Consider the following 16,348-nt stretch of genomic DNA (forward strand, 5'->3'; position numbering starts at 1 on the left):
TAAAATGATCAAAAACACAGAGTAGGTTAAAGACGTAGAGATCAGAGCACACATCGAAGCCTCCCAACCCTTAAACGTAAAATTATTGTTTGTCAGAGTGAGGCATGTGGCGATGCTCACAGAGTTGTAAAAAAAATAGTTACTCACATCAGAGTAGTAAATTTCTTTGTAGAACAGCGGTGGAAGCTGCTTATTTTGTGTATGTGAATTGATGTTGAGACTAATCCATGAAAGGGAAGTGCTGGATGCGTAGGCTAGTTTCAGACCATCGTCGCCAGTGTAAAATCAAGAATATTCTCCAAGATGATGAATAAACATAGATTTATTCAGGAGAAGGAAATGTCCCATCCACCAGCTTCTTCCAGTCAGGTGCAACTGACTTGCTGGCCACACATGTACATTCCATTGCTAGGGTGTTGCTTAAACAATAACTTAAGCTCTTAAAGGAACAGGTATAAACATTAAGTGAAAGGTACAATATTACACAGGACCACAACAAATAACTTGTTTCTTTCGAAATCGCTGCTATATTTAGATATATATTTGGGAAACTGTAAAGGTTTACAGCCTGTAATTATAAATACAAGTGAAGACCAAAGAGCAATGGCATTAAATGTCGTTGTGTGGCCAGGCACATGCATGCAGGGTGATGTATCTTTGAGTGAGCGGGAGCTGTAATGTCGTGGAAGCGGATCGCCTTCAGCTTGTGTCGAGGAGCACTGCATTGAAGTATTTGCACTCCCAGAGACTCGTGACGTGGTGCTTTAATGAAGAGCAACTCCCGAAAAATCTCTTTGTTTTGGATGCAACATATTATATGAAGGAACATGATTCAATGCTGTAACCAGAGACCGGAGAATACCTTGCTGAAGACTAGGTGTGCATTCGCACATATACAACCGCAAACTACTAGTAGTAACCGTAGGACTCCAGGCATTTTATGTAGTTTAATGCATCACTGCTAATCAAAAGTTCACAGAGAGGATGCGATGATGGACAGTACTTCAGCACCCTTGCTTTAATGCATCACTGCAAATCAACAATACACAGAGAGGATGCGATGATGGACAGCGCTTCAGCACCCTTGCTTTAATGCATCACTGCAAATCAACAGTTCACAGAGAGGATGTGATGATGGACAGCGCTTCAGCACCCTTGCTTTAATGCATCACTGCAAATCAACAGTACACAGAGAGGATGCGATGATGGACAGCGCTTCAGCACCCTTGCTTTAATGCATCACTGCAAATCAACAATACACAGAGAGGATGCGATGATGGACAGCGCTTCAGCACCCTTGCTTTAATGCATCACTGCAAATCAACAGTTCACAGAGAGGATGTGATGATGGACAGCGCTTCAGCACCCTTGCTTTAATGCATCACTGCAAATCAACAGTACACAGAGAGGATGCGATGATGGACAGCGCTTCAGCACCCTTGCTTTAATGCATCACTGCAAATCAACAGTACACAGAGAGGATGCGATGATGGACAGCGCTTCAGCACCCTTGCTTTAATGCATCACTGCAAATCAACAGTACACAGAGAGGATGTGATGATGGACAGTACTTCAGCACCCTTGCTTTAATGCATCATTTGAAAAGTCAGTGGATTTGTCATAGAAAGGAATCCACACATACATCTTTCGAGCATTGATCAGGACATTGTAACACATCCTCATTTTTAGTTTATTATCCAATAAATGACAATTTATATGCAAGGCACAAAATACATATTCAACACAAATACTTAGGTGGCCTTACGTGAAGCGCCGCAGATTCAGCCTTAGCTTCACATCAGCACAGCCCCACACTAGTAGCTATCCATGGCATTTACATCATCGATGTATTTGCACCTATACCAATTAATAGCAACATCAACCTACAAATCTACGTGGATGCACTCAACAGGAAGGAAAACAGCTCATTATTCCAACAGACAAACAATGATACACGCATAACCTGCATGACTGTAGATTCCCTGTCAGTTCTTTCATTTAATCTCCCAGTGTACAGTGTCAGGGTTAGAAAAAGCCTTAACACATTCAGACAAATGGACTGCAGATCAGTCGGGGGAATACTGTACAACTCACAGAAGCACTCTGTGGTGTGAATGCACCTATTTCCCCTGAGGTAGGAGGTCGCATAATTCAGCAGCAATAACAGTATGAGAGCATAGGTTGTGGAAGACTTACTGTGGCACAGAAGGTAGCGGAAGAGAGCCCGGTGACTCGGACCACCATCAGTATTGGGTCATATGTCCTGAAAGCAACTAACATCTGGCCATGCAGATGTTCACACAGAATGTCAGATGAGGCCCATGCAGATGTTCACACAGTAGGTAGCGGAAGAGAGCCCGGTGACTCCGACCACCATCAGTATTGGGTCATATGTCCTGATAGCAACTAACATCTGGCCATGCAGATGTTCACACAGAATGTCAGATGGGGCCCATGCAGATGTTCACACAGTAGGTAGCAGAAGAGAGCCCGGTGACTCGGACCACCATCAGTATTGGGTCATATGTCCTGATAGCAACAAACATCTGGCCATGCAGATGTTCACACAGAATGTCAGATGGGGCCCTTGCAGATGTTCACACAGTAGGTAGCAGAAGAGAGTCTGGTGACTCGGACCACCATCAGTATTGGGTCTTATGTCCTGATAGCAACTAACATCCGGCCATGCAGATGTTCACACAGAATGTCAGATTGAAATTGGGATTTGATATTGTATCTCAGACACAAATGACACTACGAGTGACCCGGTTAATTGCAAAGTATGTGGTAACTCCCGTTAATGCACATATCGCAATTATGCGTTGGCATGCCAATACTTATAGAGGGGAAAATCCTGATATTTACTGAAATAAGCAGATTTTGGTGCTTACTCCACCAAACTCTGCATGTTATTCACCAAAACTCGTAATTGGGTGGTATTTATCGCTCCTGATACACTCCAACTCGGCAGAGTCTGATTTTGTCAGGTGCAATAAATATCGCACCAATTACTGAGCAAAAGGGACTCACCCCCTCCATCCAGCACCTGCTCACCCCCTCCATCCAGCACCTGCTCACCCCCTCCATCACGCACCTGCTCACCCCCTCCATCCAGCATCTGCTCACCCCCTCCATCCAGCACCTGCTCACCCCGTCCATCCAGCACCTGCTCACCCCGTCCATCCAGCACCTGCTCACCCCCTCCATCCAGCACCTGCTCACTCCGTCCATCCAGCACCTGCTCACCCCCTCCATCCAGCATCTGCTCACCCCCTCCATCCAGCACCTGCTCACCCCCTCCATCCAGCACCTGCTCACCCCGTCCATCCAGCACCTGTTCACCCCGTCCATCCAGCACCTGCTCACCCCTCCATCCAGCACCTGCTCACCCCCTCCATCCAGCACCTGCTCACCCCGTCCATCCAGCACCTGCTCACCCCCTCCATCCAGCACCTGCTCACCCACTCCATCCAGCACCTGCTCACCCCTCCATCCAGCACCTGCTCACCTCCTCCATCCAGCACCTGCTCACCCCGTCCATCCAGCACCTGCTCACCCCGTCCATCCAGCTCCTGCTCACCCCATCCATCCAGAACCTGCTCACCCCGTCCATCCAGCACCTGCTCACCCCGTCCATCCAGCTCCTGCTCACCCCCCTCCATCCAGCACCTGCTCGCCCCATCAATCCAGCACCTGCTCGCCCCCTCCATCCAGCACCTGCTCACCCCCTCCATCCAGCACCTGCTCACCCCCTCCATCCAGCACCGGCTCACCCCCTCCATCCAGCACCTGCTCACCCCCTCCATCCAGCACCTGCTCACCCCTTCCATCCAGCACCTGCTCACCCCCTCCATCCAGCACCTGCTCACCCCTCCATCCAGCACCTGCTCACCCCATCCATCCAGCACCTGCTCACCCCCTCCATCCAGCACCTGCTCACCCCCTCCATCCAGCACCTGCTCACCCCTTCCATCCAGCACCTGCTCACCCCCTCCATCCAGCACCTGCTCACCCCATCCATCCAGCAGCTGCTCGCCCCATCCATCCAGCACAAAGGAGAATCCACTGGCCTGCTGTCTTTGCTTAGTTTGTTCAGTTAATTTGTTCAGCAGGCACCACCTCCTGCACACCGAGGTTGCTGTTCGCCCATCCCATCTCATACCTGCAAGTTTCAGACCAGGTGACTTGCTAACAGCCTCACTGGGAGTGCGGTGGTAGATCAGGAGCATTGTTAACACATGGTAACAGCATTACCCAATGTGATTTTTGGAACCGGTTGAAGATGTTCCGATTAGACGTTCGGGAACTGTCTTTGCTTTGCGCATGTCCACAAAATTGCTCCAAACATTACCTGGAGGGATTGGGAATTACCTATGCAAAGACACCTGGGTATACGTCCATTTTCCGCATAATCCACGATTTCAAATTAAGAGCTAACACCGAAGAGGGCAGAGAGAGAGAGCGTGAGAGATTGAGAGAGAGTAGAGAGAGAGGCCACAGTAGGTCAGCAGAAGAGAGAAGCTCTCCAGATTTAATAAAGGAGGTTCCTGTGATGACACTTTTTGCAATGTCCCTGTGGGTTACAAACGAACTATGCAAATGTGAGCCAACAACAGAGGGTGGTAAAATGGGCCTTCCTGTTTAGGGTCAGAGCAGTTTCCTGCCCTGCCCTCATCCCTAACCACTGCTGAAGCGCATACTTAGCTTCAGCCATCTTGGTAGGAGTCTTCGTAATGATATCTCAGATGTTGCATACAAAGGGTCAGAGGTGACATGGCTGACACATTGGAGCAGCTGGTGAACCTCATACAGTGCAGATCCAGTTCTAGCTGATTGGCCAATCCAGTCTTCATCTCTTCAGGGTATCAAGCAGACTTCTTGGCACTCTGCCTCTTCAATCTCTTCTTCATAAGCAAGAGGTCCAGGTACAGGATGCGATTCAGAACTGCACAGCCAGCGATCAGACCCCCATGGACCGCCCCAGCGATGCCACAGCTGAACACGTCCTGTCCTGTAGAGGAACAGAGAGATGCCATGAGCCTTAGGTTCACTGCAAGAGTTCATGCACATCCAGGGAATGTGCATCCAGGTATGCGGTTAGGACGCAAGCGTGCTACCACCACTCGTGGTATCAAACTGCTGCCGCACTGGTTTGCCACACCGCACCACCTCCACAATGTGGCCAGAAGAGAAAAGTAGGGATGTGCCCACCTCTGTTTCCCCAGAGTGAGTCTGCGACTCTTCCATGAAACTATGACAGAAGATGGGAAAGGGCACCATATCAGGAAAAGTGGTACAGGGGACTGGGGTAGGAGAACAGTAGGGTTCCATGATGGTGAGACAGGCCATGGGCAAACCATGGTGGCAATAAGTGGGGAATCCACAGGAGTTAAGTGACCAGCGTTGTGTAAAAAAGTGAACTTTCCATTGTGAATTCACCTACAAATGCACATGTGCCCACGTTCACCCACAAATACACACACACACTTCCTCAACATAGGTCTGTGGATGAACCTTTTTACATGCTTACAACGCCGACTGAACAACCTGATCTACTGTAGTGCAGGTCAGAATATGAAGGACTTCCAAGAGTACAGTATGTGCAAATCCCAAGGATGCAGACAACATAGGGCGGACTATCAAGGACAGAGGCCAGAGACCAGCATAAGTAGGGTGCCTGGTACCTCATGAAAAGGAAGTAAACCAGGGAATGCCCTGGACAGAAAACAATACCTGCCAGAATTCCATCAAGTGCAGAGGACAAGGAAGTATTACAGGGCACAATAATGCAACATTCAAAGGATGTCAGAGTAAAACAGGGCTGAGTACCACAGAATGTCAGGGGCAGATAAGGACTACAGGGCAGAGAACTAACCAAAGCTTCCAGGGACAGGGGTGTAACAGAGAAAAATAAATAACACAGATAACTGGGAGAAGAGTTACACACAGATAAAAGGGGCAGGAAGTCACACAGGGTACCATAATGGGGACTCTCGAGCACAGAATAGTAACAGAGTAAAAAACACCAATATAGGTGGGAACACAGATCAGAATATCACAGAGTTCCAAGCACAGGAAGTGACATAGAACCGAATATAAAGAATCCAAACAACCGAGGAGTAATACAGGGAATAAAACTTGGCCTCTCAAGGAGGTGGGTTACACAGAGTAAACATATATGTGTTTTTAGACTTCCATGCAATGCACGGTGATTCTGATCAGGAACAATGATGTAAATGTCATCAAAGGGGTAATTGTAAATGGGGCGGGCCTTCTGATGCTGTCGATGCCTGCGATCACAGAGTTCCTGACCAATGAACTGTCTGCGGATCCACTATTGGAAACACAGAGGTTCCACATGACTGTGGCTCCACCAATGGGAATAAAGCAGTGCTGCCACCCCCAATTTCATGCAACTGCCACATTACCTAGTTCCCAAATGTAAACAAAGTCCACTGTATTCAGCAGAGCTGCCCAGCAGTAGATGGTGGTGCCTGAAAGCTGCTGCAAAAGAACAGTCATCCAGTCTTACTGGCCACAATGTACTATGCAGCACCGCAGGCGCTCATGAGATGCTGAGAGCGACAATGATGCAAAGGGAGGCCACTAGCAGCAGCATTAACCCTTCACGTGCAAAAGCATTGTGTGCTGAAACGGAGCACAGTACTAGCTAGTTTACACCGATAATTCATGCAGAGCTCACATAATAACAGTGCCTCAGATTCCACATGAAGCCAGATCAACCAAAGCCACTAAACCTAGGTTGACATGGCTTCCAGTGGTCAAGCAACAATGGGCAAAAGGAAAACTGGGGTTTTCACAGGTGTACTACCTGTAATTGCCATGGAATTACATATTTAATTGAGCAAAACAGGGGCGGTTGTTTGTGTGTCATCATATGCACGAGAGTGTATGTCACAAGTATGCATCTCACACAAAACAGGGCACACTCACCTGTGTGCCACAGCGCAATGCAGCACGCTACAATGGCATTTTGCAAGAAAAGAAATATAACATATAACATTCACACAACCGGTGCTTTGATGACCAGGTAGATCAACAAACAATACATTGATTTGTTGAAGGTCAAATTCGAAATGGCTAAAAACCAGGATCTAAGAAAACACACTATCCACACTCCTTACCTGTCAACATTCTTCTAAAACTGTAAATCAGAAAATCTGTCAATAAAAGCAAAAGATTAAAGCCGCATAACCCCAACCAGTAAAGCCGCATAACCCCAACCAGCAAAACCACATGGGTCGAGGTGCTCTAGGTGGAGAATGAAAAAGCAAGCAAGCAATATCAGAAGTTAAAGGGGCCAGCCAGTGAGGCCAAGAACAGTTCTATTAGCCAGTCCTGGATCACTAGCACTCACCAACCATGGGCATTTCTGAATTGTCCTCTGTGGGATGGTATTTGCCTGGGTTTTGAGGCATATTTTGGAATTATTCACTGTACGGTCACTTGAAAGGACCACTTTGCAACGCTTTAAGGAGACTTTTGCCATTTTTTTAATGGTTTGCTATGTTCACAGAGCATAGGGTATCTAAGACTTCATTGGTCAGCATCAGTAAGTAGAGCCTCAAATATTGTCCATAAGCCCGTAAATAGTCCTGCTGTGGGAACTATGTACCCAAGCATGAGATGGGATTTCGGGGTATCAATCAACGGGCACTACACCCGTTCGATGGGTATAGAGTATTTGTTTGTGGTAACACTCGAGGAGCTAAGACTTCTGAAAGGATTTAAAGAATGGGAAGGGCCAGTGAACAAGAGGAATGGGAACGGCTTGGAGGATGGGCCACTGGGTCAACTGTCTGATTGGAGTTGTAGGGGAATGTAAAACGGCATAAAGGGTGGGAGGGGCACATATCACACTAGAGCAAATATGAAAAGCCAGGCAGCATGGAGAATTTCCCTCCCGTTGACTCTTGTGGGTCTTTGGCATGATCACTTTGTGCCTAATTATGACTACATCGGTCCGGTGGACAGCTGTAGTCATGGTGGCGGTGTGGGCACCGGCGTTCCGACTGCCCTATTACAAGATGGGTGGTCAGACGGCTATGGTACCGCCACAACCGCCTGGTATCAGAGATCCATGGCGGTGTTGCGGCGGTCTTATGGCCGTAATATGCTTGGAGGTGCTGCTGTGACTCCGTCAAACACATTACGAGTTTCCTCTCCACCACGGTTTTCATAGCGGTGAGCCTGCCATGAAAACTGTGGTGGAGAGGAAATAAACGGGGCCCTACTTGGCCCCCTGTTGCGTCAGGGCTAAGGAGGTGCATGCATGCACTTGTTGTGCCCCCCTGTGTGCATGCATCCCAGTTTCTGCACGGCATGGACTGCAGGGTCCATAGGATGCAGGGACTGCCTTTGACGCTCCCATTGCGGTGCCTTTTTCAGAGCACCGTCAAAGAAATGCCCGTCGGAGCGGCGGTGTGGCAGCCCTGCTCCAACACCGCCAAAGTTGTAATCAGGCCCTAAATCTCCAAAAGTCAGGAACTGTCTGAGGACACTAAAGTATTTAAGTTTATGTGGCATTTAAGGAACGCCGAGGAACAAAACTAAACCACAAATAAGAACTGAAAAGCTCTGCCAGCCGATGTCACACAGGACACCTGAGACGTGACACGAGTTTAAGAGAACAAATGGGAAGATGAAACATATTCAGCACAAGAGAATCTGACAAGAGCAGAACCACCCCAGGCTGCTTTGGAAAATCCCTTTTCGACTCTCTCAGAGAACAGAGCTCTTCTAGAGAAGTGCAAGTGAACCTGATGGATGTGCTCATTGGACAAGAGACTGCAACTGCAGCACACGGTCACAGGAGCTCCACCATCACTCACAGAAGAGGGAAGTGCGCAGTGTGACCGCCATTTTGAATTGGGGATGCAGACAAACTCACGCGCTGCACAGGGGCTGTGTCGTGGAAATCATAAAACGGGCGCTAAAGAGAGTCTCCAGTTTACCACGGATGTGTTGGTAAGTCTAAGGTGCTAGTAATGCTTGCTGGCACAAAGGTATAACTCGACATGCGAGTACTTTATGTTTGCACTTGTTGCCAGTGTTAACTTGCCAGTAGCCTCTATTGTGGATTTAGGGGGGCAGAGAGTACAGTACCTCTTCTGCAGTGTAATGCGATCAATGCGCAGTTGGTTATAGCACCTTTAAGTTCTTCTTGACTTTGATGCTACTGGGCGTGAAGTCTCTGATGATACAAGTTTGCCGCACATCCTTGGCTCTGCTTGGTATTAGCGCGCAGGACTGCAGTGTACAGTGGAAATTGTGCTCAGAGCTTCAGCACCATACAAGTGGATTCATTTTTACCTGTCGAATACTTCCTAAGGGGGCATTTTTGGAGTGACACCCACACCTTAAAGGACACAGCTATATTATTTGCCATCTATACATAGTCATCTTTCACAAACTTTTGGGGGTTGGTATTCTGTTTGCCACTTTGCAACCTATAGCAACATGTCGTTGTATTCAGACGGAGGTTATAATTCGAGTCCTGTGCATCTCACACTTTTTCACTGACACAATCACAACCATTTTTACCTTCCTCAGTTGAAACAGTCAGTAAGTGGCAGGAGTGGAAGGGGTGTTTTCTTAATTACATTGATACTGTTGAAGGTGAGGAGTTATCGCAGTTGATAAGAAAATACTCTTACACTCTCTAGATTCCCAAAGGATCATAGTGTACAATGGCATGGGTAAAAAAACTCGTAGTTCAGGTGACTCCAATGTATTCCTACATGTGCTAGAAGACTTAAATACATTTTTAGTCAGCTTCTGTGTGTATTGCAATTGACAGGCACAATTTTTTCAGAACAAATTGGAGCCTGTGGAAGACTGTCTCAGCCCTGAGAAAGCTTGCCCTTAAATGTAGGTTTGTAGCTTTACATGATGAGCTCATTGGTGACCAGGCCATCATGTATGCCAATAACGAGCATATGCAAAAGAGGTTATGGATATATAGGAAGGCACCATGAGCGGTTGGAATTGCATTTGTTAAGAAAGCCACAATTTCGTGTTTGAACCTGAGCGCCAGAGGAAAATGGCGGACTGTCCCTAGCTCTCCCGGGACGCGGGAGAGAACGGACGACATAGCGTGACTAAGAACTCACGCACGGACCTCAAAAGTCGAGCTCGCCCGGCGGAAATGAAGCTGCATACACTGGAATGATTGAGGAGAGCGGCAGCAGCATGTAAGGGGCGCTTTTTGTGGTTAGCACGTCGGAGCCGTTTCGTAACAGAAACCGCCGTCATTTTAATCCATACTCTGTGAGGAATTTTACCTCGCATTGCATATGGGGAGTCTTCTGCATATTGTGCCTCTGACATACCCCTCAGTTGACTGACAAAGTTTAATATCAATATACTGAAGCCCACAATTTTTCCTTTGCCTGGTTTCTTGCATATTGAATGCGCTTTACCTGCTATAACGAAGTTCACTTCCTCATGCAGCTTGCTCTCCTCGATGCTAAGCAATATTTTCTACAGCCTTCAGGAATCTCATATTTGACTTTCTTTTCCCTGTTCACAAGTGCTTTGCTGCCATCTACTGCCCAAACGCCTCAGTGCATCAGAGACTAATTCTTCTTTTAAACTGAGAATGTGGTTCTTTTTCAAATGCTCCTTTCTGCATTGTTAATTTTCCAGCTATTGGGGGGGCGTGGCTAACGCCCAATGAGTATGGCGGCGTCGGAGTGAAGCTCCCCGAACCGGCGCGACGAGTTTGCGCTCACAGGCTACTTGATATGTAGCTAGCCAGAGGAATACTCCGCTGAAATATCACGCACCTTCAAGAAACTTCATTTGCCGCTCCCCAGGACAGCAAAACGTCGATTTTGCAAGGTGTAAACACCATTTTGCGGAGTGTTTTCTCATTCATATTTACACAATTGGATGAACTTATGGATCTTCACTTCGATTTTTTATGACTTCAAGCATTTCTTCCTGTACAATGTTTTGTTAGAAGGACACCTTGGGAGGGGAAATGTCTTACAGGGCCACAACTGTGTTTCCTCTACTTCTGCATGATCATGCTTGCTTTTGCTTCGACTCAGCTTTGCTTCGTCTTGTGGTGACTTCAGCCTGTCTTTCGCGTTTGCCTGTCTTCCTTGGATTCAGGTTTCCTGTATTTTCATCATTGACCTATTGCTTTCGTTCAATTGACTCTTAGACTCTTCATGGGAAAACTCCGGAATTTAAAGCTGGCTACTTCTTCTCAATTGCCTGTGGACTCGGATTCGGATTCTCCTCCTCAGGACATGGCAGACGCCACGGCATCAAAATCAGATTTAATACGAGGCGCCATCCCAAAAGCGCGCAACAAAGGAAAGATGCCGTCCTCTCTAGCTTCCTCTAAGCGCCTGAAGAAGGATCCACCATCCCCAGGGAGTAACTCCTCATCCGCTTCCATGGATCTCATTTTGGAAGAACTTCGTGCGTTCAAACCCTTTATGGAAGCTACCACAAAGAACATGCAGGCTATGCAGGAAAAATGGCCGTCTCTGGAGTCACGTGTTCAAACTTTGGAAACTTCCACAGACTCTTTGCAATCCTCTTGTTCCCATATTCCGTCAATGGAGGCGGAGATTCTTCTACTTAAACGTCAGACGGAGGATTTGGAAAATAGGAATCGTAGAAACAACCTGCGCCTATATGGTCTTCCATAACTTACAGAGGGGTCACACCCCACCGTCTTCTTCCAATCCTTTCTTGCCAAGATCTTAGATGCTCCGGCCTGAACTTCCGTTAACATCCAAAGGGCTCATCGCCTTGGACCGAAGGTCGCTAGGAAGCCTAGAGGTGTCAATATGTTATTCCTGCAATTCACTGACCTCCTACAGGTCCTTTCAGCTGCCAAGCTCAAGAAGCAAATTATGTGGGAAGGTCACCGCCTCTATCTTTCACAAGATGTCTCCAAGGCCACTGCAGATCGAAGGAAGAAGTTCTTGGACATGCGACCTCAACTACGGGCCCTGAATGCTAGATATGGACTACTACACCCTTGTCTCTTCAAGGTCACATATAAAGACAGAACAACCACATATGAAGACCCCGCAGCCTTGCAGGCGTTTGTCCAACGGCAAGGCCCAGATGTTATGGATGTATCCAGACCTGGTTGACAAGATCTGCTACTTCTTCTTGGAACTGTTATGATCCTGTTGTCTCTCCATTATCGCTGATGTTGTGAATCCCCTACTGTCTCTTCTTCCGACAGCCGTTTCACTCTCATGTGTCCCCTCTGTAGTTCAATTGTAGTTTTTTTTTTTTTCCTGTTTCCCTGTGACACATCTTTCCCTTCAATTGTATATTTCTCTTGTTTCTACAGACATCTCCTTCCTCCCTCCTACCCTGATGTGCCATGCTGCTTTCTATATGCTGCGTTTTTAGATCCATGGTATTGGAGGTTTGATGTCTGCTCTGAATGTTGTCGTCGCTGTCTCCCGGCGCCATCACCCCATCCTCGTTCTTGAGTTTTTCGTTCCGTAAGTATGTTTTTCAGTCGTTCGTTTCGAATGTGTACTGTCTTCTTGTTGGTTTTTGTTTCTGTCCTTTTTTCTACACTTGATCTCTTACCATTTGCTCCTTCCTCTCTCTTTTCACTTTCTTTCTCCTCCCATCTCCCCTTCTTGCTCCTTCCTTTCCTTGGATTCAGTATTATATTCATAGTGGTTCCTTCCTTCTTTTCCTTTCCTTTTCTTCCTCTTTGCTTTCTCTCCTTCTGCCCTCTTTCCTTTATCAATTCGTTACAATTCTCTCAGTTTTCTCAAGTTATTTTTTCTGCAATAATAAGCATGTTGCTGTTAGCTGTTTTTCTTTGCTGTTCCATTCCGTGTTACATCGTGGAACGTTAAGGGTTTAAACAACCCCATTAAAAGGCAAAGGGTTTTATCACATTTAGCGAGACTTAAGTCTGATGTTGCCCTCCTTCAGGAGACTCATCTCTCTGAAACGGAGGCTCTGAAACTCAAGTGTTGTTGGGTGGGTCATGTTTTTTGCTCCCCCACAGTTTCCAAGAAAAATGGTGTTGTGATTTTATTACATAAAAAGTTAAATGTTTCCTCAATTTCTCACGAAAGTGATGTTGATGGTCGATGGGTTATTGTTACACTGCTTATAGATAATATTCCTATCACTCTTTTTAATGTGTATGCCCCAACTGGGATTGACAGATTATTTTGGCCCTCTATTTCAACTAAACTGTCCTCCCTTTCTGGGGATTACATACTTCTCGGGGGAGATTGTAACCAAGTTGTTGATCCCTTCCTCGATCGTCATTCCAATGTTAAATTTATCCCCTCTAGGATGCACTCTCAATTTGTTAACACCTTTCAAAATAATGCCTTGGTGGATATCTGGAGATTGTGTAATCCTGATCTTAGAGAATACAGTTTTTACTCCCCTCCACATCAATCACAATCCCACATTGATCATATCTTCCTTAGTAAACCCCTATCCCAGCACGCTATACGCTCTGACATTGGTTCCATCCTAATCTCGGACCATGCTCCGATTCATGTGGACCTTACCTACTTCCTTTTTCCCCTCACTCTGGCAGATGGCGTTTCAACAATGCTTTGCTTTTGGAACCTACTTTTTGTTCTGAATTTACTGCCTTTGCCACTGAATTTTTCCTTCTCAATCATACCCCTGATTCCTCTTTTGTTACTGTTTGGGATTCTTTTAAAGATGCCTCTAGGGGTTTTATTATTAATTTTGTAGCCCGACGAAAGAAACTTCGAGAAGCCAAGTCCGAACACATTTTAGCTAATATTAAGTCTTTAGAGCTTGATTATCATGCTTCTAAATCTGAGATTTCTCTTAAAAAGCTTATTGATGTGAAAATTTCCTTCAATACGTTTACAACTGATGCTGCCTCTAACCTTTTGCTAAAATGTAATTCCAGGTATTATGGGGGTAAGAACAAAATGGGGAAACTTTTGGCCAATTATTTAAAGATAAGAAAGGAGCGTACAAAGGTTGAGTCCATTAAGACTTCCACTGGGAACTCATGTTTTAAAGATAAAGACATTCTTTCTGAGTTTGTTAAATTCTATGACAATCTTTATACCCCCGAACACATCCCGGAGACTACGGATCTTCTTTCATATTTTCATTTGCTTCCTTCCCCCCCGGCTTCTCACATTGATTTTACTGCCCTAGAGCGGGACATTTCGCTTTCTGAAATCTCCAATGCTGTTTCTAAATTGCGGCACGGTAAGTCTCCAGGCCCTGATGGTTTCACTATTGAATTTTACAGCCACTTCGCCTCTCTACTTCTCCCTAAACTGTTACTATTATTCCAATCCTTCCTTGCAGCGGGTTCTTCCAGAGGCTCCTTCCAACAGGCTTTAATCTGTTTAATTCCCAAAGAAGATAAGGACCACTCGTTATGCAAAAATTACAGCCCAATTTCCCTGGTCAATACGGATTATAAAATTCTGGCTAAAATTTTGGCATTGCGCATGGATCCCCTTTTACCCGATCTCATTGGCCCTGAACAATCAGGCTTTGTCAAGGGCCGTCTCTCATATGACAATTCCCGTGTTTTTCTTAATATACTTAGCAAGGATTCCTCTCTGTCGCTTCCCTTCGCAGCTATTTCTTTAGACGCGGAGAAAGCCTTTGACAGGATTGGATGGGATTTTATGTTTCAGGCCTTGCGCTGGATCGGTTTTTCTTCCAAATTCATCTCTATTATTTCTTTACTCTATTCTAATCCCCAGGCTTCCATTTTTGTCAATGGGATGACCTCGGATTATTTCTCGTTACACAGGGGAGTGCGACAAGGCTGTCCTCTATCCCCCCAACTTTTTGTTTTAGCCTTGGAACCCTTTCTTACCAAAATTCGTTTGGATAACAGTATTTCTGGTTTTAAATTTGGTTCGCGTCAGGTTAAACTCTCGGTCTATGCTGACGATATTCTTTTTTACTGCTTTGATCCTGTTTCCTCTATTCCCTCTTTTCTCCAGCAGGTGTCTTCCTTCTCCGCGGTCTCTGGTTATCGCCTAAATGCTGATAAGTGCGAGATTCTACCTTTAGACCCTATTTGTCAAAAGCATCTTTTTTCCCAAACGGGTTTCTCATGGCAAACATCTAAGATCAAATATCTGGGTGTTTGGTTCGCTCCTCTCGTCTGATACGCTCAAATTTAATTTTGACTATGTCTTCAAGAAAATGGACACGGCTATTTAACGTTGGAACCCGCTCTTTCTGTCCTGGTGGGGTCGGCTCAACTCTATAAAAATGATGTTATCCCCTCTTCTTCTTTATACCATTTCCATGCTTCCAGGACACATTCCAGTTTCCTTCTTTAAACGGATTGATTCCTTGTTGCTGAAATTCTTATGGAATGGCAAGCGGTCTCGGATAGCTTTGGCTTCATTGCTCAAGGATAAGGCCCAGTCTGGTGTGCGCTTTCCGGATTTCAGAGAATATCATCGAGCTTTCTCTTTGAAACAATCGACCTGCTGGTTCTCTTCTGATATTCCGCACTATCCACCCGTCTGGTTAAGTATAGAATCTTCCTTTCTGTCCCCCTTTACCTTTCGCGAATTCTTATCCTTCACGTCTTCTTTAGTTCGCTTTCGTACGCCTGTTATTTCTCATTCCCGTACTCTCCTTCTCCCTTACATAATATCATCTTATCCCTCCCTCCTTTCCATTCACGAACAACCGATATGGCACAACTCGCTTTTCAAAATTCGTAATCGCACCTTATTTTGGAAGACATGGCATTCTCGAGGATTGTGTTGGATCTCTCAATTAATTTCCCAAGATACTCCTCTCTCATTCCAGGAACTTCAATCCTCTTTCTCACTGCCCTCTTCTGCTCGATCGCAATACCATGCCCTTATCCCAGTCCTGATCTTATATCTTTGCTCCTTGGCGCCATCTACCGATATTCCTTTGGACCGTAAAGCTACTTCTTTATTATTGGAGACGTCTCCCTCAGCCTCTGCTATTTATAACTCTTTCCGGTACTCCACTGACAGACTAAAATCTAAAATCGAGAATGCATGGGAATTAGATCTTTCTCAGGATTGGCCAATACCTTTTTGGGAAAAAATATGGGCTAAGCTTCATAAAGCCTCTAGAGCTGCTAATACTACCCAAACCTTATATTTCATTTATAATAGAACTTTATGTACTCCACATGTTTTATCCCGTTTTTCACCTGACACGTCCCCTATTTGTTGGTCCTGTTCCTGTCCCGTTGCAGATCTCAAACACATGTTGTTTGAATGCCCTCCTATCTCCAAGTTCTGGCATCTAGTTTGGACGCAAATACAAAAGATATTCCAACTTCAAATTCCCTTTTCCCCTTCGC

General features: G+C 45.9%; 1 protein-coding gene across 2 annotated transcripts in view; it reads right to left on the bottom strand.

Moving 5' to 3' along the window:
• Positions 1–304: 304 nt before the first annotated feature.
• LOC146863446 (all-trans-retinol 13,14-reductase-like) overlaps positions 305–16,348 on the bottom strand; it is a 121,524-nt gene continuing 105,480 nt past the window's right edge. For both annotated transcript variants that reach the window (XM_085642880.1, XM_085642881.1), the window contains one exon: positions 305–5,011. In XM_085642880.1, coding sequence (XP_085499006.1) covers positions 4,866–5,011 — 146 coding nt within the window. In that variant the 3' untranslated portion in view covers positions 305–4,865. The remainder of the gene's footprint in view (positions 5,012–16,348) is intronic.

Source organism: Triturus cristatus, chromosome 2_2, assembly GCF_964204655.1.
Source record: "Triturus cristatus chromosome 2_2, aTriCri1.1, whole genome shotgun sequence".
In the NCBI taxonomy this organism is placed as follows: domain Eukaryota; kingdom Metazoa; phylum Chordata; class Amphibia; order Caudata; family Salamandridae; genus Triturus; species Triturus cristatus.